Genomic DNA, 27266 nt, shown 5'->3' on the forward strand with positions numbered 1-27266 from the left:
TGCTTTTGAATCAGCATTGGGCTGTTCGATGTCTAGTTTTTTAATGTTTTAAAATACGTTTTCTAAAGTTCCATACTTCATTCGTTGAAGACAGACAGGTGATAAGCATAGCTTGTCTTTAATTTGTGACTTGCGCCATCATGCATCTATTTTAGATAGGTTATTTTTTTAAATTGAATTCTACGATACGGTTTTAAGCACCATTTATAATTCCGAATACTGGATAAATCCAGAGGAGGAAAAAAAAAAAAAAACGAGTGTTATGACTGTACCAGGCTCGAGACCATCAAGTGCTAAAAAAGAAAACATCCGGGTGTTGCAGCGAGGCCATGGCTGCTGGTGGTACAGTTTTGCCCTTCGTTCGGGGCATAGATTTAACCAAAAATGACTTCAAGGTAAGGGAATAAAAGTTTAATGGTATTCAGTAATAGTCAAAGGAATAATGGTACCGTAGCTCGTGTTTTACCACGTATTTCGAAATCCCAGCGGTGAGGGGTCAACTTTATTTTGTCTCTTACAGTTCCAGATATAGCCGATGAAAAATATTTTGAAGCACACAAACCCCATTTCTAAATAGATATTCATACGAGGTTTACAGTTTTTGCCAGGATGATAGATTTGGGAAAAGGGGTGTGGTATTGAAACAGTGCTTAGAATGGAAAGTGCCACAACTTCATTATTCGTGTCAAACTTTTAAGCACAGAAACTTCATTTAAAAGGGATGGTGTCATTGGTACATATACTTTTGAGGTATAACATTAGAAGTAACCAACATTACCAATTTTCATTATATTACATCCCTGAACTATTCTAACAAAGACTTACCTTTTAAGCCTACTGTAGTTTGAGTTGGGGAAGCAAATTTTGTAGGGGTAGTCATATAATGGCTTAGGTTAGGCTGTCGCTCAGTAACGGATGAATGTTGCGCCATATTGGCTGGTGCAGGTGTGTGCATTAGGTTTGTTTGGGTTAGTTGAATGCAAAGCAGTGTGTTTTTAATTAATTTTGATCTTGATTTTGGGGTTGGAAGATGTGAGATGTTTAAATATAAGAAAAGACGACGTGGAGGGTAGAGATAGATGGAGACGACTCATATCACATCCAACACCGGCACTGGGAAGAGAAGGATGCTAAATGAAGATGATGATGATGACTTTTGAATATTTTAGAGGCCCTAGTCATAAATGAGGTCATAATTTTTATGGTTAATTCTCTTGCACTCATATAAATGCTTTGGTATGAAGTCAGTTCAGTAACCATAGTAGTAGCAACCCAAGGGTCATATGGATTGCAGGCTGATGCTGCCTTCCTCCTGCAGTCTGCCATCCTCCTTTTGAGGGGATAGAGAGAGTTGATGGATGTTTGTATCAACATGTATGGTACTATACTGTAGTTGCGGCGTGCGACTCTGAGGTTGTTATTATCATGCCCTGGCAACCTAACATTCAAAAGTGAGCCTGATTTCGTGTATGAGACGCATGTGATTTGTGTATAATAATATTCGTGTATAATATATTCGTGCATAATAATATGATTCGTGTATTATATGATGCAAAGTCGGACACGCTATTGAATGATAGGTTGCCAGGGTACGATAATGACAACCTCAGAGTTGTGCGCCATGGCTATAGGGAAGACTGGTTATATCTGTCTCCAGATGAGGGCATCCCTCTCCAGCACTGCTGTGACACAAAACCAGTTCAACAATCTTATGGTACCTTTTATGTGATAAGACCATAGTCTAATTATTAAGCTTCATTTTGTATTCAGTAGAACTGGGTGGATAGTTAATTAATACATTTTATGCCCAGTAGCATTTTCCATGAAGAAATTAGAGTTTATTGTTCAATAAATTAATGATGTTAATGAAACAGGAGACTACAACTCAGATATTACAAAAAATTTCACTTTTGGACTGATTTAGAAGTGTAAAGATGTGCAATTCCTAGTATAGCGACAATACATTTTTAAATAATCGAATTCATACCATATTGTTGTAGATGAGGATACTTTAGTGCTAAAATGGTGTATCAAGATGTTGACCATTCATCTTTGGTGCCATCATGAATGAAACAAAGGTTGATTTTTGGAGAGTAAGTGAGATACAGTAAAAAATTATAAATAATAAATAAATAAAGATAATAAACACACTGAAACTTAAAAATGCAATCAGAAATAAGGTAGAGAAGGCTTGTGGTGAAGAAAAAACTGAAAAAAGAAAAACTGCAGAATTGAACTGTTCCTCTTCGAAATGGTTTCTGAGATACGGTCCTTCCCCTCCCTGTCAATGAGGAACCTCTGCAAAATTGAGTAATGTTTTGAAAATTGGGGGTAGTATAGGGTTAAGAATCACTGAAATGACGTGAGTTCAGAGGAAATGAGAAAACCTGTAAAAATTGACATTTTAGCCAAGTTTCAACCTAACTTTGCTGAATTCAGGGTTTTCAAAGTAATGTCGGAAAGGAAAATCTGAGCCAAGTACTACCATAGGCAGTATTTAGCTGTATACTGTCTTTTAGGCTTAAAAAAATGACAGTAACAAATTACTGTACAACTTGCAGGACACAGGGATCCCTCGCAGCATCAAGGAGATGTCCAGCTTGCGGTGGCTTAGGGCAAACAACACTGGCATTGACACAGTACCAGATGAAATTAGTAAATTGCAGAAACTGGTGAGTATCTTGATTGTTTATGTTGAACTGTATTTCTGGGGAAAAGTTCTTATTGTTGCTGCCTGAGGCTCATCTGAACACGAACCCAGTGTACAGAGGCTGAAATTATCCTGCAGTCTATTATTTTCCATTCGGGGGATAGGGAGGGAGTTAACCCTTTACGTAACTTTGGTGAGAAGGCAGGCAACGTTGCATAATGTTTATCCATTTTTTGTCATAATTCATTGTTTAAATTGGATGATATTCTTCCGGTACTATCACATTCTCGAAAGATACTAAGCAAATAATAAGTGAACAGTTGTAAATAAATGTATGTGTTTTAGTGTTATAAGTTCAAGTATAATGGAAAATACATACCCTGGTACACAAGATTAGAAAAATTGTACATTAACAATGTGTAGTGTGGAAAATACAAAATGAAGACATGGAATGCAGTAAATAATGCATAAATGATAAAGTTAGTGTTGGTGAAGAAAACGAGAGAGTGGGAAGTCCGCTAGCCTTACCTGACTGTGCGCCTGGTGATAAGTTGCCACAAGTGCTGTTCTGCTCCACCTCGCACAGCCATCTGTCATGCTGTATCACATAAGTAACATCTTTTTCATTCGTTTCATCCATTTTCATCTATTTATGTATGTGTAGGCGTCTTCCATATTACTTAATTTTTCTGAAAATATGCTGTCCTACACGGGTGTACAGGCATACCCCGATTTATCGATGTAATTGGTTAGGTAAAACCCCATTGTTAGGCGGGGTATCATATCTCGGTGTACTTTTAACACGTAAAGCAAAGTGGAGCATTTACCAACCTTGGGTTTTCCCCCAAACCAAACCCATAACCCACCCAAATGAGCCCAAAAACAAGTTTAAAGCCAATCTAAATGGCCTAACAGCTGTCAAGGAAGCTAACCTAAGCCTAACACCTGTAAATAAGTCACTAAAACCAACAAATAGTATCTGAAAATTGTCAAATATAAATCTGGAAAAAAATCAGGCTTAGTAAACTGTACCCCAAAATGACAGTGTTCACCCCACCTATGACTAAAACACATTTATCTGAGTCTAAAAACAGTTTATAAATCAACCTAAACACACACTTTTAGACTAAAATATCATCAAAATCAGTAAAAAAATCAAAACCCATCATTAAACTGGGATTTGGCCATTGTTAGGTGGGGTATGGTGGTACTGTATTTCTGTCCCAATTGTTAAGCTGGGGTATCGCATCAAGGGGTGTCGTACTGTATATTGAGGTATTATTGTATACAGTACTAGATCAGTTGCCTGCCCGCAAGGGGTTAAGGAATGTTTGTATAATCTTCCCAGGTGTATTGGTGCCACCATGTGAAAGCATCCCCCACTAGCATAAATGAGATAATAATGGTACTGTTTATCGTGGTGGGGAAATGGGGATAACTAAAACTGAATGGAATGGAATGGAATGAAGGCAAGACAAGAAATAAGAAATATCTATGGTAACATGGAAGTCTGGCATACCCAGGGAACTTTTCGAGATGCTTGACTTAACTATCCTAGTCCTGCTTACCCCATCCCTCCATCCCATCCATGGTCCCATCTTGCCTCTTCCCATTTCCCCTTCCATCTCACTGGCATAGTAGTACTGTATACCTCCTAGTCAGTCTCTCACTGATCATTCTTACATCGTGTTTGTGTTCACAGGAACACTTGTCACTCAAAAACAACAGCATCGACAAGCTCTATGGTGCAGTGACCAGCCTTCCATGCCTTCGCTCCCTAAATGTCCGACACAACAGCCTCAGGAAGTCTGGCATCCCCAGGGAACTTTTTGAGATGGATGACCTCACCACCCTAGACTTCTCGCACAACAACCTGATGGAAGTGCCCGAGGGTTTGGAGGAGGCCAAGTCTCTCTTGGTGCTAAATCTTTCTAACAACCGGTAAGATGTCTGTCAGTTTCATGTGTTTGATTTGTTACATGTTTTTATGGTTGTGCCTGTGTGTGTGTGGATGGTCATGACTGTAAGGTGGAGTCAGTATTCCAGAGGTTTCACTGGTGAGTGAATGAATGTGTGGTCCATTTCACTGGGCATGATGTTGATTGGTTCTCCCTTTGTTAATTTTTTCTCTTCTTGCTTTCTGAACCTTGCCCAACATTACTCTAGACTTCTCACACATCAACCTGACAGATGCTGGAAGGTCCGGAAGATGCCAAGTCTCTCTCAGTGCTGAATCTCTCTAATAACCAGAAAGATGTCTGTCATTTGTAATTAATTGGATTTGTTGCATGGTTGGGGTTTATTGCCATTCAGGGATGAGTGAGGCTGGTCACTCTTATCTTAAATGTCAGGCCCGGGCTCCTATGCTTCTCGTGGGGCAATACAGGATTAGATGATGAATGAAGATAAATGTAAGCATGGGTAAACATACAGTATGTGTATGTTTGCAGCATTGAGGAGATCCCAGCGCAGGTGTTTGTCAACTGCACAGACCTGCTTTACCTCAACCTGGGGGACAACCGCCTTGAGACCTTCCCACCGCAGATACGACGCCTGGTGCACCTCCACACCCTTATCCTCAACAACAACCCTCTCACACACTTCCAGTTCAGGTCAGCAATTTGACTTTACCCATTTGTGTTTTCATCTTTGTATGACCAGGTGATTTTATTCTCTTCCAGTTTAGGTCAGCAGTTTGGCCCTTTCAGTGTAGCGATTTATTCCATATTTTACTCTTCCTTTCACCAGACAGTTTTGGTTTAGGGGTTACCTGTTGTTGTGAAGGGGCTCCTTAAGACTATATCTTGGTTTAGGGGGATACCTGTTGTTGTGAAGGGGCTCTTTAAGACTATATCTGATCTGTAACAGCAGCTTTTTTCACACACACACAGTTTCGGTTCAGGTGGGTAACATCGTTTAACCTCTTTTATATCGGGATGTATTTTGTATGATATTCATGTTGCCACCACCACGCACTCTTCCTCAACAACAATCTCACATACTTTTAATTCACATCAGTAGGCTCATGCCATCGTGAAGAACGTTACATTTGGAGACAAGTTATTGCACTACTCTTGGTGATATTTGCAAAAGTATGCAGGACTGTATAAACAAATGGTTTTTGCAAGATATATTACAAACACTTCACACCACATCATACCACAGTCGGATCGTTTGTATGTTTTGATTTGGATGGTGGGGGCGCTCATCATCTACTCAATTGATGTAGTGCAGCTCTCGGGTGACTGCCCTTTCCTCCCCTCCTTCCTCCTTTCCTTCTTTCCTCGTCTGTCATTCTTTCCTTCATTCTTTCCTCCTCCTTCTTTCTAGAGGTGACTGTATACTGAGTGGCAAACCAAATGGTTTTCTGTACACCGGGAAACCACGCAGAGTGGTAACCATATAACAAAATAATGGCACCTGGTGGTTTGATGGGCAATTAAGGCATTCCATTCAGATTGAGCCTGTGCAAGTTTATATCCAGGGGATGGTTGGGGATTATTGCTCACATAATGCCACTCAGGGATGAGTGAGGTTGGTCACTCTCGTCTTAACCCTTTAACTGTTACGTTCTTTCTGAATGGACCTATCAACAGACTGCGGCGTTCCCTTTAGAATCCACAGTTCTGTTTCAAAAGTTGTACCCTGTATTCTGCCCTGAAATCTCTGTGTATTCATCTACTCATGTTTGGGGCTGCTAGTTCATCATTTTAGCCTCCTGCAATGTCTACATGAACACTAGCAGGTGTGAACAAGTATGAAGGAAAGTGATAACGTGGTGCCCAGAGTGTCAGGTTGGCTTATGTCTGGGAGACTGCTGCCATGACTTTCACACACTTGTCAACTTCTAGAAAAGTGACTAATAAAATGTAAATAAGTGAAAGAAACTAATTGTAAGTGTAAGTGAATAAAATGTTTGGAAAATGAAAGCGTCTGGTGTAAGCTGTATACCGGTAGATATATTCAGTTGAGTTTAGCATTATTTACTATTACTGACTATGTCTTGTTTTTCACTGTACGGTATATCTCAAATTTGTTGTATGCTGATGCATTACTGCTTACAAATACCGGACAAGAACTTGACAGGCTAGTGCAGAGTTTTACCGATGTCTGTGAGCATCCCGTCTTGAGACTAAATGTAGAAAAGAGTAAAGTGATGGTTATTGAGAGAGGTGACTCCAAGTGCGGTGTTACAGTGAATGGAGAGAGACTGGAATTGGTGAAAGAGTTCAACTACCTGGGTAGAGTGATAGAAAAGAGAGAAAAATGTGCAAAAGAAGTGGAAAGTAGAGTGACATAAGGAAGAAGAGTAGCTGGTGCAATGAGGGCCTTGATACGAAACAGAGGCTTGAATGTCACAGCTGCATGAGGCTTATGCGAAGCAGTGTTAGTGCCAGCTTTAACATGTGGATGTGAGACTATGGTGTGGCATGAAAATGAAATGTCAGGAGTGAGGGCAGTGGAGATGGGACTTCTGAGGAATGTGTGTGGAGTACAGAGGGTGGATAGGATACGAAATAATGTGATTCGTGAAGGATGTGGAGTGATGAAGTCAATGGACTCCAGAATCGAAGAGAGTTTACTGAGATGGTATGGTCATGTGGAGAGAATGGATAACAATAGAGTGGTGAAAAAAGTATATCTGAGTTTTAAAGGAGGGAGGGGGCGAGGTAGGCGAAGGAGAAGGTGGAGAGATATGGTGGATGAGTGTGTGGGGAAGAGAGGTTTGGAAGTTGGAGAGGCTAGGGAACTGATAAGAGATTGAGCTGGCTGGATGAATGTGGTGAGGAGAAGTGCATGATCAGGGATTTGACAGCCCTTTTTAATGTGGCAGCTTGCGGATTGACTCTATCGGATACATTTTTGTGAAGCTACAGAATGTGGTGAATGATTTTGGCGTATCCGATAGAGCCAGGATTTCAGGGGCTTGAATGATGAGTGAATGGAAGCGTGGCCCATTGGATTGGGCAAATTTGGGCTGTCTGGACAATGCTACCCCTCACCTTGCCTTAGGGTGGGAAAGGAGGTTTGGATGATGATGATGATGATGATGATGTTTTCTTTGATCTGTTATTAAAAAAAAAAAAATGAAAGAATGTAGCAAGAATTTAGCTTTAATTGAATAAATGGTGGGCATTTAATAAAAAGACTCATTTGTCACAGGCAACTACCATCACTGGTCGCTCTCCAAACCCTTCACATGAGAGGCACCCAACGCTCCCCATCAAACCTGCCTGCCAATTTGGAGGGTCTCACCAACTTAGCTGATGTGGACTTATCACACAACAATCTCCAGAAGATCCCTGACTGCATATATACTCTGTGCAATTTGAGAAGGCTTAACATGTCTGATAACTGCATTACGGAGATTAGCCCTGCAATTGGTAAGCAGCCTACTTGAAATGGTCAGCCATTGTAGTGGTTTTAATAGAGCACAGCCCAGTACTGTTGTACAGTAATATCAGTTAAAACTCTATCTCTTCTTGTGTGACATTTGGAACCTAAAATAAATTCTGTTAGTGAAAACTGTGTACAAGTTATACATAATACCTTAGCTGAATCTGGAACATACTCCTGGGGGTAGGGGGGTTTCAGGAATACTCCCCCAGTATCCCTGCTTGTCATATGAGGTGACTAAAAGGGTTGGTGGTGGGTTAGTGTCCCACCCCGTAAAGGAACTAAGTAAACATGCGAATAAATTGCCTCGGACCAGGACTGAAAGTAGTGATGAGAAATAGGGAGGTGAGTATGGAAGTTAAGAAGTCACTGCATGATAGTATTGTGATCTCTACCCTGACATATGGAAGTGAGGCATGGACCTCACTAGAGGGGAAGAAGTTAATACTGAGAGCAGTGGAAATGAGTTACTTGAGAGGAGCGTGTGGAATGACATGGAGGGACAGGTTATTGAATGAAGAAGTGAAGGAGCGTTGTGGCGTGAATGTGGATGTGGTTGAGAAAATTAGGAGACATACACTGAGGTGGTTTGGACATGTGAAGAGAATGGAGAATGAAAGACTGATTAAGAGGGTGTATGTGGGTGAAGTGGAGGGAGGGAGAGGGAGGGGAAGACCGAGGATGAGGTGGAGGGATGGAGTTGAAAGGTATATGAGGGAGGGGGGAGTGAGTTGGGGGGAGGGCAGTCAAATAGTGGATGACAGAGTGACTTGGAGGCATTTTGTCTGTGGCCACCCTTTGCGGGATTAGAGCGTAGGGTTATAGATAGGTAGATAGATCTAGAACTCACAGAACTTTCACTCTTATAACTCCAACTGCCTTCCACCTATACTTTATGGATTGCTTATAAATGTGCTTCTTATGTGTAACTTACCCATCAAATATACTTTAAGCAGCTGTGTGTGATTCAATATAGAACAATGTATCTGAAAATGTTGGAGGCATGATTTTGCCATTTCAACTTAATGAACATCCTGCAAAAAAATGCTGCATATATAAAGTGTACATTGGGCATAAGTACAGTGTTCTAGCATATCATTTTAACACACTGAATGATAAAAGTAAGAGAAAAATGGTAGGTTCCATAACTGATGGTGCCAGAATTGAATGTATGGAACTGCATGTAGAAAAAAAAAAAATTACTCATTTGTGAATCTGTACAAATTAGAAACACACATCCAGAAATACTGCTGTAGCATGATTTTGATAAAGTGTTTCTCAACTTTAATTATTTAGATGATGATAAGTTATTTACATTTGGTATTAATTTATTTATTGCTGTACCACAGAGCAGTGGCCCAAGCTGGAGGTGCTAAACATGTGTCGCAATGAGCTAACTGCCTTGCCGTCACAAATATGCAAGCTTGAAAGTCTTCGTCGTCTGATGGTAAATGAGAATAAGTTGGACTTTGAGGGCATTCCTTCAGGCATCGGAAAGATTGCAGGGTTGGAAGTGTTCTCAGCAGCGCATAATCGACTGGAGATGATCCCTGAGGGCCTGTGCAGGTATGGATCGCCCTTATACTTGGTGACAGGAAATAACACCAACATATGTGACTCTTAGCGTCTTATATCTTGTTGCTATAGGTACTATGTTTCTGTAGAGAGATAGATTGCAAGCTCCGGTTACTGATATATTTATTCATTGCCGAGGCCTACTTTTATTATTACCCTATTATTATATGTGGTAGATGGGAGCACCCATCATCCACTCACTTAATGTAGGGATGCCTTATGGTCTCTACACTGAGTGACAAGCCAAATGGTTTCCTGTACCCAGGAAACCATTTACTACTCTGGGTGTTAACCAAATAACCTGGGTATTTGGCTGGGTCAGGTGTCCCCCAGATTCCCCTATCTAAAATCACTTAATGATGGTGGAAGTTTGTGGTGTATCAGATAGAACCAGGGTTCTGGGGGCTTGAATGGTGAGTGAATGAAAGCGTGGCCAATTGGATCGGGCAATATTGTGCTGTCTGGACATTGCTACTCCTCACCCTGCCCTAGGGTGGGAAAGGAGGTCTGGGTGATGATGATGGTGATGATGATGATGGTTATATTATTATATTACTTTTTTTTTTTTTATGGGGTAAGCCAGCCAGCTCTTGAATGAAAATTCAGTTAATCATCACCATCATCCGGACCTCCTTTCCCACCCTATGGCAGGGTGAGGAGTAGCAACGTCCAGATAGCCGAAGTTTGCTCAATGATTCCTGAAACAGTGTCTTTTTTTCTATTTTTCAGATGTTGGTCATCCACTTACTCGATGTAGTACTGCTTTTGGTGTCTGTCTTTTCCTTCCTTCTTTCCTTCCTCTTCTGTCTTTATTTTCATTCATTTTTTCCTCTTTCTTCTGCCTTCAGGTGACTTTACACTCCCTCTTGTGTCTTTCCTTCTTTCTTTCCTCATCCTTCTGCCTATGGGTGACTGCACTAGAGTGACAAGCCAAGTGGTTTCCTGTACACCAGGAAACCAATTACTATGCTGGGTGGTAACCTTATAACCAAATTATGGCACCTGGTGGTTTAGTGGGTAATTAAGGTGTTCCAATCGGATTGAGCCTATATAGGTTTATATCCAAGGGATGGTTGGAGTTTATTGCTCACGTAATGCGACTCACGGATGAGTGAGGCTGGTCACTCTTATCTTAAATGTCAGGACCAACTTGCCTAGCCCTGGGCTTCTATGCTCCTTGTGGGGCGACATAGGTTTGGATGATGGATGGAGCCATCCATTATTTTTAATGAAAATTCAACTAATGGTTTGATATCGGTTTGTATTTCTTCAGATGTGGGAACCTTAAAAAATTGATCCTGAACAGCAACCGGCTGGTAACACTACCTGAAGCCATCCACTTCCTGAACGAGAACCTGGAGCAGCTTGAACTGGCAGACAACCCTGACATGGTGTGGCCCCCCAAGCCCCGAGGCATGGCACAGGGGGCAGGAGTCACTTTCTACAACATTGACTTCTCCCTCCAGGCACAGCTGAGGAATGCTGGAGCTCAGGCTGCTCAGCTGGCTGCAACTTTGGCCCAGCAGCAAGGTTGGTTTAATTTGCTGTCTGTCTGTTTGTCTGTTATAGTTGTTTCACCTTAACTTGGCCAAGATACTTGTCCTTCTGTAGCTTATTTCACATTGTTCAGTAACAGAAGACATCACCATGGCTTTGCATCCTTTCCATAACACATCTTGATGGGTAGCATCATATCCTAGTGTCAATCTTCTGTTACAACTCAGCATTCAAGATGGAAAGATGGCAATTTTAGGCCAAGTTAGAGTAAAAAAAAAAAATGGTCAGTCAGTTTTCCCAATCTGCCAAGCTCAGTCTCTCTGTCTACATATGTATGTTTGTATACATAAGCAGAGGTTTTTCTGACCACATTCCCTTGTGTATGCCAGCCAGAACTTACCAGGTAACAGGTCATTTTCTTGTAAGAGTTTCCATTTTCACTCCTTTGCCTGATTATACAAGGGAGGTTATTTTCTTGTAAGAGTTTCTGTTTTCCCTGCCTTTGCCTAAATATACAAATTTCCAAGTAGCAGGTGGTTTTCTTTTAAGAGTTGTCCATTTCCTTGCCTTTACCTGAATAAACAAGGTAGAAGGTGATTTTCTTGTATGAGTTTTCCATTTCCTTACATATGCCCAAATATACAAGGTAGCAGGTGATTTTCTTGTAAGAATTTTCTTTCTCCTAGCATTTGCCTAAACAGACACTCATGCAAGGTAACACTGGAATCATGTACTTGACTAAGAAATGTTGGAAGGTGTTACACTTTGTCCAAGGGTGACTTGGGACTGTTAGGTAGGGTCATCCAGCCCCCTGAGTCAGAAACATTTCAGCCACATACTTAACAATTTGGTGATAATAATTATGGAAATGTAGAAGTATATATCCCTGATACAAAATCTCACCCCCTACCCCCAAAAAAGTCAATGGCCATTTCTGTGCAGTGGATTCCAGGGGTCTGACTGGAGAGTGATTGAACATATACGGTAGTGTATATCATTCAGCACACTTCAGGATAGTTCTGTTTCTTTTGTGTTTTCTCTTTACTTGCATTCTGGACCCTACCTCACCCCATCCTCAGGTGGGACAAAGTTCAGGATGATGGTGAATGTAGAGAATCAGAGACCAAAGTTAGAACTACAGTGGAGACACTGAATTGTTTGACATCGTAGTAGAACATCATCAACAAGGATCAGTACTAAGTCCATTATTGTTTTTGATGGATGTTCTGAGTGAGGACATCAGAAAGTTAGGGTTATGGTGATGTAGATAATGATAATGATATAGGTGATACAAATGTCGATGGTGGTGATAATGCTATAGGTGATGTAGATGATGAGGATAAAGATATAGGTAATGTAGATGATGATAGTAATGATATAGGTGATAAAAATGATGATGATAATGATATAGGTGATGTAGATGATAATGATATAGATGATAACAGATGATGACAAAATACTTTTTCAGGCACACCCAAGGACCCAATTGCCCGCAAGAAGAGGCTGCGTCAGTTTAGGAAGGACCAGCAGGATGATAAGCAAGAGAAGATCCTGAAGGGCATGAAGGAGATTGCCAAGGATGAGGAGAAGCAGAAACAGAAGGACAAAATGACTGAGGAACGCAGTCAGGAAGTTAAAACGTAAGTTGATCCAGATTTGGCGTAGGTAATTCGTGTAATTTACAGAGCATTGACATTTGGAAAAGTATTTTGAGACAGTTTGGTCATGCAGATAGAATGGAGATGAGGGACTAACTAGGAGGCTACATGTGAGTAAGGGAGAGAGGTGAGGGAGAGATGGAGAATGAATTGGAGTGATGGGCTAGAATTCTTTGACAGTTGTGGACAGATAGACTTCTGGTAATAGATAATACTGTGGATATAGAGGTAGGTGATGCTGTAGAGAGATGGTAGTGATGAAGTATGCAGCATATCTCTTTTCCCCAGTCAAAAACGTTGGGATGAGTCACTGGAGCGGCCACCACTAAACTACCAAGAATTCTTTGATGCAGATGTGGGGCAGATCCCAGGCCTCACCATCTGGGAAATTGAAAATTTCCTGCCCAACCAGATCGAGGAGTCTGTGTACGGCAAGTTTTATGAGGGTGACTGCTACATTGTGCTCAAGACCTACATGGATGACTCACAGAACCTGGCATGGGAGATATTCTTTTGGATTGGGGAAAAGTCTACTGTAAGTATCAGTGTTCTTGCATCTTTAGGTAGAGAAAAAACAATCAGTGGTGATTGATGATGGTGATGAACTTGTCCTGGGAATATTCTTTTGGATCAGAGTAAAATCTTTGGTGAGTGTCAGTAAGCTGTCCCATCTGTAGGTGGGAAAATGGTCAGGATAATGATGATGATGATGATTCCTTTTCTAATTACATGGTAGAAATTGTAGTTCATCGTATTTTGTATGTTCATCTTAGGTAGCTACTGAATTCATCGTGATTGTTAAGAAGGTAATGTGACACACACACACACACACACACAGACACACACACACACACACACACACACACACACACACACACACACACACACACACACACACATTACTCGGTGTTGGCGCCAGTAATGTTCCTGATTTACGTAAATGATATGGTAGGTGGAGTGAACAGTGATGCAAGTCTGTTTGCTGATGATGTAAAGATCTTGAGGAAGGTAGAGGTTGAGGAGGATTGTAAAATGCTGCAGGAGGATCTGGTTAGGATACATGATTGGAGCCGGATGTGGAAAATGAAATTCCATCCATCCATCCATTGCCAGACGCCATGTATCCCAAACGGGGTGGTCAAGGGCTTAGAGTTAATTGTTTTACAGGGAGGGGCACTAATCCTCCACCAACCCCACTTGACACGTAGGGACGCCAACAGCATCTGGTGTTCCCAGGCGGTCACCCATCCAAGTACTAACCAGACCCAACGTTGCTTAACTTCGCTGACCGGACGGGAAGCGGTGTACTCAACGTGGCATGGCCGTTGGCAAATGAAATTCAACGCAAAGAAATGTAAAATATTGGAAATGGGTAAAAGTACCAAGAGGCCATCACTGAATTATTTGATGGGTAATGAACCAATCACAAAAGCGAGAGAAGAGAAAGATTTGGGAGTGCTGGTCCAGGATAGTTTGTCACCTGAAAAACATATTACAGTAACAAGATAGTTAGAGAGACGCATAAACTCTTGACTTTCATAAGAGTAGCATTTCATTATATGAATGAGGAGATGAAAAAAGTGATAGTGGCCATGATCCATCCCAGGTTAGAATATGCAGCAGTAGTGTGGTCCCCACACAAAAAGAAAGATATAAACAAGAGTGAGAGAATACAAAGAACAGCAACCAAGATGGTCCCCAGTCTGGCAGATCTGTCGTACAGAGAGAGGCTGGAAAAGCTGGATTTGCCTTCATTAGAGGAAAGGAGAAAGAGGGGTGGCATGATTGCAGTGTTTAGGACCATAATGGAAGTAGATAATATTGACAGAGAAGATCTGTTTGTATGGGATAAGAGAATAACAAGAGGACACAGGGTGAAATTGAAGAAGCCAAGCTTCTTGAAGGATATCAAGAAATAGAGTTTTCCTTATAGTTATATAGACCTGTGGAATAGTCTGGACAAAGATATCATTCAGTCTAAAAACTTATATGAGTTTAAAGCTAAATTTGACTTGTTGAGAAACAGAGATGGGACGCCACGAGCCTAGCTCATTTCCTCTATATCACAATTAGGTAAACACACACACACACACACACACACACACACACACTTGTACAGTACTGATTCCACCTTTATACTTAACATCATAGACTGACCACTCTCTTGTACACACTTATTAGCTACAGTACTAGTTCTACCTTCATGCTAAACAAAATAATCATGCTACTTCCTTACATACAGCTGGACAAGAAAGCATGCTCAGCCATCCATGCGGTGAATCTGCGAAACTACCTGGGTGCTCAGGGTCGGACGCATAGGGAAGAGCAAGGTGATGAATCTGATGAATTCTTGGCCCTCTTCCATCACGACATTACCTACATTGAAGGAGGACGCACTGCATCAGGATTTTTCACTGTTGAGGAGATGGTAAGGCAGGGATATAGGGGAGGGAAAGTACCAGTTAATGACAGTGATGGGGAGTGCAAACGAAAAAGGACCTTGCACAATCCACAGTTCACTACCTTGCGCAAGCACAAGTGCGCAGTCTGACTAATATTTAGCTTGCGCAATGTCACAAAGCACAAGTGCAAACCTTTTGCATATATTTGTGGGAATTACTGTAAAATATTGAAAAAAATTAATAAATTAGCATACTTACTTTTATGTATTATTATTATTTTCTGTTATTTGTAATTTGTGCAAGTATGAGTCTAATATTTAGCTTGCGCAATGTCACAACGTGCTAGGGCAAACCATTTGCATATATTTGTGGGAATTATTGTAAAATATTGAGATATTTAATAAATTAGCATACTTACTTACCTTTATTTAGTATGGTTCTATCTATCTATTGCTAGATGCCCTAATCCCGTAAGGGGTGGCCACTTGCCACAAACAACAAATCACCTCCATGTCTCCCTGTCCTGGGGGCATCCATTAGTGACAAATTAAATTGAAATTATTTACTGGGAAGTAAAATGATTCACTTGACACACTAAGTGACTAAGGCGGTAGGACTGGAGCAAGGCATTGTTAACTCGTGGAAGTTCAAACAGAGGAGTGAGCAGAGCATAGGGAAAGGGAAACAAAGGCTGTGATGTTGCCAGTTTAACTTTTATCTGCATTTTCTCAAGATGTTTTATTTAATAATTTTAATATATACAGTAGCATATGCAATTCCTTATAAAAATCATTAAAACATTTTTTAAATCAAATATCCACAGCCAAGTAAATTATTAGGCTGTGGATATTTGATTTAAATAATATGTTTTAATTATTTTTGTAAGGAATTCCATATACTACTATTTTTAAATAATGTATTTTTAATTTTTAATAATAATAATAATTTAAAAAATATTAAAATACATTATCTCTGTTGAAGCATTTTAAGAAATGCTACTACCCTCCCGCCTCCCCCCAACAATCCAGAACCCTCGCGACCCACCTAAGCCTCCCCCATCCCTTGTCCAGCCATGTGGGCAGCTCCCAAGACCATGTGTCCTGCACAGTCCACAGGACAGGTGTGCAAGGCAGGTGCTCAAGTGTAAATTTAGTTGTGCAAGCGCAACTAAATTGCGCTTGTGCACCTGCGTTTTTATGTACATAAGTACAATATTGCACAAGGTCTCATGCAGTGTGCAATGCGCAAACAATATTCACGAGCGCAATGGTGCGCAGTTGCGCATTGCGCAAGTCATTGTGCACCTGCCCAGCACTGGTTAATGACAATATGGGAGAAGTGAGTGTATGTGTGAGAAAGTAAGGTATTAAAGTTTAGAGAAAGGAACTGATAGAGGTTTGAGTAGGATGGATAATTCTGAGGAGATGGAAATGGCACAGATTAAGAGGAGGGAAGTACCATTTAATTCCACTTTGCTTTCTGGTGTTCATCCTTGAATCAGTTACTGTTGTTGATTTGTTTCTGCTTGAGAAGTGGGCCACTACCACAGCTTGTGGTTTATAGTGACCACACTTTGCTATCAAGTAGATGGAAAGGAATTAGAGATCATCAGGTTAGGAATGCATACACACAGTACTAGATTGTGTTAAGATGATTTTTTTAGTGGTGATGATGATGATGATGACCATTGACTTTGAGCCCATGATGATGGTGAGCATCATTGATAATGAACCCAGATAACAATAATGATGATAACCACTGATTTTGAATGCATTTTGTCATTTCAGGAGTACCCCCTTCGGTTATACAGAGTGTGCCCTACTAATCTAGGTATTCACTTGGAAACTGTGGCTTGTACCTGGGAATCCCTGGACCCTCGGCATGTTTTCCTTCTTGACGATGGGAAAATAATCTATGTTTGGCAGGGGAGCAAGGCAAAGAAAACAGTTACTACGAAGTCAAGGCTTGTTGCGGAGAAGATGAACAAGGAGGAGCGCAAGAACTTGGCTGAGATTCACACACTGGTGCAGGACAAGGAACACAATGAATGGCCACAGTTCTGGGCAGCACTTGGACTGGAGGAGGGTGAGGAAGAAGACATAGAGATCGAAGAACATGTTGACCTCCATTTCACTCCAGTTGTGCCCAGACTCTACCAGGTTGGCCTTGGTATGGGGTACCTGGAGCTACCACAGGTCGAAATACCAGAGGGAAAGCTTAATCAAAAATTGCTGAAGACCAAAAATGTTTACATCCTTGACTGTTACTGTGATGTGTTTGTCTGGATTGGAAGAAAATCCACTAGACTTGTCAGAGCTGCCGCCCTCAAGCTTTCACAGGAGCTGCTGAAAATGATCATAAGGCCTGAACATGCAGTAACAACTCTGGTGAAGGAGGGGACAGAGCCACAAGTTTTCAAGACGAAGTTCAGTGGGTGGACAGATGTGATTGATGTTGACTTTACGAGAACTGCCGAGTCTGTGAGGAAAACTGGAGCAAATCTGAAGGAGTGGGCAGCCAAACAGGAGACCAAAGTTGACCTCAGTGCCCTCTTCACCCCCCGCCAGCAGCCTATGGCCCTAGAAGAGGCCCAGCAGTGTATGGAGGAGTGGAATGATGACTTGGATTCCATGGATGCATTTGTGCTGGAGGGGAAGAAGTTCGTCAAGCTGCCAGAGAATGAGCTTGGACATTTCTACTCCGGTGAATGCTATGTGTTTCTATGTCGGTATTGGGTACCCGGGGAGCCTGCGGAGGAGGAAAAAGATGAAGAAGCAGAACCTGAAGATGACTTCCAGTGCGTTGTGTACTTTTGGCAGGGGCGACAGGCCTCCAATATGGGCTGGCTTACCTTCACATTTAGTCTACAGAAGAAGTTTGAAGCTCTGTTTGGGGATAAGTTAGAAGTAGTAAGAATGCACCAACAGCAGGAGGCAGTTAAATTCATGGCACATTTTAAGAGGAAGTTCGTGATCCACACTGGCAGGCGAAAGGTAGAGAAACCAGCCCCCAAACCTGATGAGGATGTTAAGGATGGTGATGCCACGGCTGCCAAACCAGAACCCAAGGCTAAACCACGACCAGAACCTCTACAGGAAAAGCCAAAGACTGAGCTTTTCCACATGCGGTCGAATGGGTCACCACTTTTTACACGCTGCATACAGGTAGTGTAGGTGTGTTTTCATTTGATGGAAAATTGTCACTCACACAACTTGAATGTTCAGTCATGGTTATGTGAAATTTGGTGAGCCCTAGTTGTGAGGCAGAACTTTGTCTACTTGGTTACTAGTTAAATCATCCCTCCAGTCTTACACCCAGCCGTCAACTGAGCTGAAAGGGGTTAGAAATTTTTCAAAGTTTAAACGTATATGCTGTAATGCCCTTTTAACTGTGTCCATATTACAGAAAACTTGACAGTACATAGTGTTTAAAAACTGCATGTAAGAAATGCCATTTTGTTTTTTTCAAGACTTACAGTAAGGCAACAGGATAATAATCTAGGCCATGTTAAGGTGAACATACTAACAAACTATATATCCTTTCAGATCACACCCAATGCAGCCGCCCTCAACTCGGAGTTCTGCTACGTCCTCAAAGTTCCCTTCGGGCAGGATGACGACAGTGGGATTGTGTATGTGTGGCTTGGGGAAAAGAGTGATGAGGAGGAGGGCAGACTGGCTGAGGAAATAGCCCAGGAGATGTTTGACCCTGAGAAGTATAGTCAACAGGTGAGCACTAATGATTGTCTGAAGACAGAATGACTATACTGTACAGAAAATATTGTTGCCATGACTAATTCACTGCTCATGGTCAGTTGAAGCCTCAGATTTCATTCACTTTGTTCTTGAAGGTTGTGAGAGAAGGAGAGGAGCCGGAGAACTTCTTCTGGATTGGCATTGGAGGGCGTAAACCTTACGACAAGGATGCAGCCTACATGCAACACACAAGACTCTTCCGCTGTTCCAATGAGAAGGGTTACTTTGCTGTCTCAGAAAAATGCTCAGACTTCTGTCAGGTAAGTAGCTTCATACTTTCTTTCTGGGTCCAACCTCACCCCCATCCTTAAGTGGGAGTTCAAATATAGTAACTCTTAGTTTTGGATATTTTACAGCAAAACATAGCATTACAGTACTAAAGACTAGAGAATCCATGACACCTAACAGAGTGAGTTTGGACCACACTTACCATTTGCTGGCCTAGCCAACACTAAGTGGAATGACAGTATAGCTGGCATATATTGAAGGGTTGAAGAAACAGAAAAATTAGGTGAAAAAAGCTTGCAGTATGTCACATGGCCCCCAGAGTGTAAGAGTTAAATATATGTATACAGTCAGTATTTTGGGAGCTTGATTGGTAAGTGAGACTGTTGCCCATTTAGCTAGGTAGACTTTGCTTAGTTTCTTCTTTTATTTGTTTATTTATTTATTTTTGTTCTCTGGGCCCTACCTCAACCCATCCTTGGGTGGGAAAAGAGGTATGGATAATGATGATATTGATAAGAGGTATGAATAATAATATTGATAAGAGGTATGGATAATGATGATTATGATAAACTTTGATTCATTACTTCATCTATGCCTATGATCCAATCCTATATTGCCCTTCTGGGGGTGCTGGGGCCCAGTGGTAAGCTTCTTAATCACGAGTCCCTGAGTATTATATGACCAATACACTTCAATGAGGTCTTGTCAAAAAACAGCAGCTGCCAATCCCATGTTACCCTCATCAAGATGTAGGGACCCGGAGGCAAAGCTGCTGCAATCCATTATATGTAAGGGTAGATAATAAGCCTACTTCTCTTGGTGACATTAAATTATCGGAATTCTTCTAGTTACTATACCTCTTGGGAATTGAACTGATGGAAAGCTGTCACTTTAATTGAGGAATTGTAACCATTGTCTGTACTGTCTGAACATAGGTCTGTGTATTATCTTATATTTGTAAGTGTCAGCAATTTGATATATCTGTATCTGTCAGTGTACCCCAGTATCTTTGTCTCTGTTTATCTATAGATCTCCATCTGCCTGTCTCTCTATATATCCACCTATCTACCTGTGTATCTGTCAGTCAGTCTGTCTGTATGCATTTCACAACACTCTATGTTATTTCAGGATGACCTTGCTGATGATGATACAATGATCCTAGATGATGGCACACAGGTGTTCTTGTGGCTGGGCTCCAAGGCCTCCGATGTAGAGATTAAGTTGGCTCTCAAGTCAGCACAGGTAAAACTGCTACTTTACTGAGTCTTATACTATTTCACTGTCCCACTATACTATTAAATATAATTGGCTGTCAAGTCAGCACAGGTAATACAGTTTCACTATCCCTTACAGTTTCGCTGTCCCTTACTCTGCTTCACTGTCCTTTATGCAATCTCACTGTCTCCAGAATATTTCACTGTACCATCAGCAGCAGCAGTCATGGTCACAGGTACTCCTTAACATGACGCTGGAAAGGGTTAGGGATCAGAGCTGGGCACGTCCATAATCACTTACGCAAACTGCAAATTCTGCAATTGCGGAAATGTAATTTTGTTTGCAGATATGCATTTGTGACAAATTCTGTGCAGATTTGCGGTTTTGCGCTTGCGGAAGCACTTTAGCAAACGCAAATCTTCCATTGAACATCTGCGTGGCATATGCCAGCGGGTGGTGTTTGGGTGAGTTGCTGGCACTGCCCGCTACTCCCACACTATTGCCATTTGTACGATAAATATTGTATATGTACTGTACAATAAATTCACCTTTGGTACAATGTACAAAAGCATTTTTCATTATCGTACAATTTATAAGATAATTTTACATTTCCTTCAAAAAGGAATAGAGAGAGAGAGAGAAACAGCTGAAGATCAGATTCATCCCTTTTTGATATTCATTGGCCTCATACCAGGTTCTCAGGAAAAGAATGAAAATGGGTATAAGCCAAGGGTGGGCAATGTTGGCACTCGTGATTAAATAATAAAACTTATCATCATAGCAAGTCATATTCTACTTTACATTGGAGGGTTCCTCATTACATTATCCTAATGAATTAACCAGAATGATGTGAAGTGCATCTATACATACTCATTTGTCCCTTTTTTTTTTTTTTTTTTTTTTTTTTTTGCACGTGTTTGGGAACAGACACCTCCATGAACAGCAGAGTCATTGAATAATGAAAACCCAACTAAAAGGGCCCCTACAGCCTTAATATAACCACAGTATGTCACTTACTCAGGGCATACACCATCGGGCACATAGCCTCACTTACTATCCAACTCCACCCAAGGAATTTTCTCCTTTCACTCCTCCAGGCAGTGCCTTCTCCTTCATGTATCTTGCAACAGAGACAGTCATTGTGCCGTTGCCATGAGTTTAACAAGGTGGGAGTATAACTTTGAGTTCAAATGTCCTTTGCACCACCATGACATTCTTTAAAAACAGGACAGTGACTAGGGGGTCCTCCCCTTCATCCAGCTACTGGGGTCCCAAAGGCTTTACCCAGCAGCCTTCATTATAGGTGTCATCCTGACAGGGGACCCCCCCAGCACCCAGAGAAGGACCCCGTGGCAAGCTGCAGTTGAAGTCAGCCAAAACCACCTGACCCCTATCCTGTCTCCTCTTTTTAATTTCTGTGGTTGTTTTTTATGGAGTGAGGTTGCAAACCCTTCCCCAGTCTCCCACATCAGAGGAAGGCTTATCACCACCCATGGACAGGGGTGTGGAATCCCTAGGCACTAGTGCTGTCCAGATATGAAATCAAAGTTGCCCTTCCCCTAGGTGGACTGCTGACCAAGGCTAACAAATTCCACCTACCCTGCTAGATGGCCATTGGCTTATAAAAGCTCATCTGTCCTTTGACAGGTCTTGTTTTTCATCCTGCTGGGTGTCTAGCCACCCTCTCACTGGGCAAAACCAGTGGAGTTTCTGGTTTAGTTGCTGATAGTTCAGCCATGAAACAGGTAGTACTGGATTACATGGTACCGGTAGCAGATCAGTATCTGACCTGACGTGACAGTATGTGATTGACTAAAAACCTTTTTTAGTGCCCCAGAACATCCCTAGACATTAGAGTCTGCTTGTTTTAAAGTGTCTTTTCAGGTGATTAAGCAACAAATTTTGATAAGCTATCCCAAATTGCACCTTAAACTGTTGTATTTTGTGATGGTTTACTCATCCATGAATAATTGAAACTGACAATGTCAAAACTGCAAAAATTGATGGATGTCAGTACAAAAAATGTATGAAGATGATTTTGCTTGTGAGATGGAGCCAGAATTTTGAAGGCTTCAACAATGCATGAGTTATTTTATTAAATACATTGAATCAGCTTAATCTATGTATTTATCTACTTTTAGGAAATTGCCTTACCCTGGAAGGAGTGGCCTTAAATGAATTGCCTCCATGTCACCATGTATAGTACACCATAACCAGGCTGACCTTTTACCATCTCATACCCATCCCTCTATCATATACCTTTCTGCCCCATCCCATTATCTCATCCTCGGTTTCCCCGTACCCCCTTCCCTCTTGCATCTCATTTACATTATATTCTCAGAGGCAGTCCCTCATTCTCATTTTTCTTCAGTTTAATAGCTACATGCTAAGTTTGTTTGCATTGCAGGTGTATATTCAGAACCTGAGAGTGAAGCAGCCTGAATTACCAAGGAAGCTGTTATGTACTTTTAAGGGTAAAGAATCGAAGAAATTCACCCGATGTTTCCACGGCTGGGGTGAGTTTAAAACCACCCGAGAGTGAGCGGAAATTACACATAGATCAGGTACTTAAGCCGTTTGCTGTGTTCTTGTAGTTTCTGTTTTACTTCAGCTGTAGTCAGACAGTTTTATTTAAGCCAGGAAAGACCATGAATAGCAGAGGAGGTTATTGAAGGCCATATCTCCCAGTTCTTGATTATAATTTCTGAAGCAGTTCTTGGTGATAGAACATGGCTCATAATTCTGTATTATTGCCAACTGTACTCTGTAACATGGGATCCATGCTGATCATATGCAACAGTTACAAGTGCTCCATAAAAGACCATCAAATATAGGGTCATAGAGACTTGCTTTACACATTCACACACTCAGTTTTAATATCATGATCGTAAGGTGAGCGTATGAGCTAGATCGTAGAACCCTTGTAGATCCCAAGTGTAATAAATTGCACAAAAAATATAAGTAAGAGTAATCTAGTGACACAAAAAGTATTTATTAGTTGTAAATTATGTTAGATAACTGCCCCCTGGTAACCTCTTCAGTCAAATGGCCTACATCTTGTCACCAACAGATAAAATTTTTTCAGTTAAGGAAAGTCCTCTCATATTGAAGGGGTTAAGGAATGATGAGTTAATTCCCTCAGCTTGAAACTGTATTCATCCATCCATCAACCAGTCCTTTCCTGCCCTATCAGGAGCATAGGGCCCCAAGGCAAGGCTTCTCAGTCCCAACAGTCTTGGTGGGGGGTGACGAACCTCACTCAGCCCATGTGGCAGTTTGTAAGCAATAAACCCCAGCCATTCCTCTAATTTAAGCCCTTGCAGGCCTTATGCAGTTCTGGTATCTTGATCCATTAGACCATAAGGTTATATGGTTACCATCTAGTGTAGTAAATGGTTTCCTGGGTTACAGCAAGTCACATATTGTAGCAGCCTGAAGGCAGCATGAGAGTGGATGATGGGCACCCCAACCTACCACACAATCTCTGTCAACTTGTGTAAAACTGTCTGTAGTGATGTAAAAGCAAAATGTAGGTCACTGGATTGAAGGGGTTAATTTGAATCTCAGTATAGAAATGACTGCACAGTGTGAAAATAATTAATTCTTAGTGGGGATGGAGTTAATATTCGTTTAATACAATACCCAGCCCTTCTATATCTGGTGCCCTTAAGGATCCCAGGGGGATATCAGTCTGTTTGTTTTCATCTGACAGAACTAGACTGCTCTCACAACCTGAAGACTAAATTGTGGTTGCTTGAAATCCAGTAAATTTTGTTCATGAAGCTGGAATTGGTCTCCATAGTTACTAGTCAGATCAACCTGCCAGTCTGACCACACTTGGCCATCAACTGAGCTGATGGAGGTTGAAGCTCTATGTCAGATAAAGACAAAACAACTGCAGTAATTTTGATTTTTTGTAATGCTTGAGTGATACCCAACACTACAACGATAAGTGATATGAAGAGTAGAATTGAGTTTTATTAGGTTTTCAGTCCAGCAGTACCCCAGCAAGTAATATAGTCAGAAGGGTGGCTGGGTGGCACTGGACACACTGAATTTTGCATGAATGGTAAATTCCATTTACTGATGTTTATATGCGAAGCCTTGTCTAAAGCTCAAAGTAGTGTAATTTCAGTATAACCAAACTTTTTGTAATGCATTGGCTGCCTAGCTGTGTTGTATTGAGTACTTTGGTTATGAATTACTGTATTTACATTGGTTTTGGACGACAGTTAGGTAAAAGTATTCCCACAGGACTAACCATGGGACTCCACCAACCTGTCCTCATTGAACCCATGTTATAATCCATTCACTCAGCAGTAATTCAGTTCATGATAGTTTTCGGTAACAGAACCTTATCGTTGAGTGAGGTAAATCAGGCAGCTCAGTGAGCACATTACCTTATAATGTTTTCTTTTGCCACTGTTGTTAAATATTCTCGAGAATTGAGATACAATAGGTATTAAGTTTTGTATATGGTGCCTTGTAGGTTGTAAGGATATGTAGCATGACCTATGTCAGTTACACGTGTAATTTTACATGCAAACCATGCAGTACATAAATTATACAGTACTTAAAAATCAAACCATGAGACATATATAATCTCCAAAAACATACTACTGTATCTGATTCAGTGTGCATACTGTATTAACCCCTTGAACATGAAATCCTGTGATGTGGCTGTCACTGGTACATTATCCTTGGATAAACTGTAGGTATTGACCTCTTCATTAACAGAAGCATTTTTCACTATCAGTGCTGTTGTGGCACCTTGGGATAGGAAGCCCTTCCTGTGGTACTCCCAGGATTCACACACAAAAACAAACACAGACATAGACTCATATACCACATACATCCACAAACACACACAAAATTGATGAAAGATGATGGAAGGACAAGAGTATGAATATATATTGGGGATGGTTTCTCACAGAAAAGTATTGGTATTTGGAACAATTTAGAAGCGGAGATGATGCAGGGGAAGAACATTGATCAATCTATCTGTATCCAGATGCCATAATCCCTTAAGGGGTAGCTGTTTAACTTTTTAGTTATTTTACAGGGAGGGGCACTTGCCCTCCGCCAACCCACTTGTTGTCACCTAAGGAACACGTATGGGTTGGTTATATGGTTACCACCCAGCATTGTAAATGGTTTCCTGGCTTACAAGAAACCATTTTGTCACTCAGTGTAAAGCCACCTGAGAAGGAAAGAAGAGTAATAAAAAGTGGCAGGAAAGATGGGAAAAACAGGAAGAGAGGAGGGCAGACGTGGAAAAAGAATGATAAAGGTGTAGGAAATAGTAGGTAGCACTACATAAGTGAGAGGATGATGGTTGCCACCACCCACCACCGGGGAAGGAACATGTATATTCAAAAATAGATTGGATAGGTATAGATATGGAGACAACAGGAGCTAAGCATAAACTGTATATACTGCAACTATGGAGAGAGAGAGAGAGAGAGAGAGAGAGAGAGACACACACACACACACACACACACACACACACACACACACACACACACACACACACACACACACACACACACCATCCATCCATCATTGACTCCTATGCTGCTCCCATTAGGAGCGTAGGAACCTGGGGCTAGGCAAGTTGGTCCTGACATTTAAGATGAGTGACCAGCCTCACTCATTGCTGAGTAAAGACAGAGGAGGGAGTGCAAAATCACCCATAGGCAGAAGAAAGAATGAGGGAAAGAAAGACAGAAGAGGAAGGGTAGAAGAGAGGAAAGGGCAGACACCCAAAGCAGCACTACATTGAGTGGATGGTGAGGACAGGAAAAATGGCACAATTAGGAACAAATTTACAAACACTGTACTTATGGGGCTATCACACGGCACTTCATATGAGGTTTGCTGAGGATATGATGGTAAATCGGAATGGTAACGTGGTAAAATTGCCGACGATACAAGGGGCATTTGGAATTCATCTGGATGGATTTCTGCTGAGGATACGACGGTCAAAACAGTGTGACTAAAACCCAGGCAACTCAACAGAGAATATATCGTACTACAGCGTTGAACATATAGTCTAACACTGAATACTTATTAATATTTTAGAATAAATATCAGTCATTTTGAAACCCTTATAGAGAGTTAATATTTCCTATATCTATGAAACTGTGATGTTGATAAAATAATCACGTGTTTACAACTGAGGACTCCACTGCAGCTAGATGTACTGCTACCAGTCGCCACCTGAAAACATCACAACAACAACTGGATAATGTGATGTGATGTATACTTTTCATCAGCATGTGTACCTGTTTGTAAACAAAGTTGCTTGTCCTTATTCTCTACCGAGTCAGCGACAGTAATCACTTTCCACAGTCGCTAGACAGGGCTGTGGCAACAGTGAGAAGCATGTCCTTTGCCGAGGATATGAGGAACGTGTCTGATAGCGTCCAAGTTTTGTTCTACTTAAATCTTCCTCGGCCGTTCCTGATACGAGGTACTGTGTGATACCCCCTTTAGTCTCCTGTCATGATGCCATCACTCCAGCAACCAATGCTTGTGCAGTGGGCATGGTGAGGGATGACCCTCCTGTCCTAAGGTGCTTTCCGTGGGGATAAAATGGGTTTTTAGCTTCATAAAAACCTATGCATTTGTTTCTCCAGATTGTTTCATAACATGAAGGCACCTTTCATACTCAGGGGGTTAAGACATCTTATCTTCCACAGTAGTACTGTATGTCATTACTGTACTTCCAAGTTTATAAATGATATTTATTAATTTCTGTATTAAACCCAGTGACATTAACTTGGTGCTTTATTAAAGGCATGTTATTTGTAAGTTAACATATTTAGAGAATAGTGATAATACTATAGCATGTGTAGGTCTTTTCACCTGACGGCAGCTGTCCATGGCA

General features: G+C 41.3%; 1 protein-coding gene and 1 non-coding gene across 2 annotated transcripts; one reads left to right on the top strand and one right to left on the bottom strand.

Moving 5' to 3' along the window:
- Nucleotides 1–313: 313 nt before the first annotated feature.
- Nucleotides 314–27177, top strand: fliI (FLII actin remodeling protein). The gene is made up of 15 exons (XM_080268830.1): nucleotides 314–395; nucleotides 2562–2672; nucleotides 4353–4591; nucleotides 5101–5262; nucleotides 7814–8034; nucleotides 9397–9613; nucleotides 10896–11152; nucleotides 12588–12759; nucleotides 13066–13312; nucleotides 15020–15205; nucleotides 16967–18343; nucleotides 18725–18907; nucleotides 19030–19194; nucleotides 20291–20404; nucleotides 22785–27177. Exons 1-15 carry the CDS (start codon nucleotides 330–332, stop codon nucleotides 22917–22919), a joined length of 3852 nt encoding a protein of 1283 aa, XP_080124956.1. The 5' UTR covers nucleotides 314–329; the 3' UTR covers nucleotides 22920–27177.
- Nucleotides 13989–14107, bottom strand: LOC145395099 (5S ribosomal RNA). The gene has a single exon (XR_013896530.1). It is a non-coding gene; the product is annotated as a 5S ribosomal RNA (ribosomal RNA).
- Nucleotides 27178–27266: the final 89 nt, after the last annotated feature.

Source organism: Coenobita brevimanus, chromosome 29, assembly GCF_032717465.1.
Source record: "Coenobita brevimanus isolate Jiangsu-jjx chromosome 29, ASM3271746v2, whole genome shotgun sequence".
Lineage (NCBI taxonomy): Eukaryota > Metazoa > Arthropoda > Malacostraca > Decapoda > Coenobitidae > Coenobita > Coenobita brevimanus.

Bases quoted from the DNA above. Each gene is read 5' to 3' on its own strand.
- fliI (XM_080268830.1), top strand. From the start codon at position 330: ATGGCTGCTGGTGGTACAGTTTTGCCCTTCGTTCGGGGCATAGATTTA. The intron at 9,614-10,895 runs GTATGGATCGCC...GTATTTCTTCAG, and splicing joins ATCCCTGAGGGCCTGTGCAG to ATGTGGGAACCTTAAAAAAT. The intron at 13,313-15,019 runs GTAAGTATCAGT...CCTTACATACAG, and splicing joins GGATTGGGGAAAAGTCTACT to CTGGACAAGAAAGCATGCTC.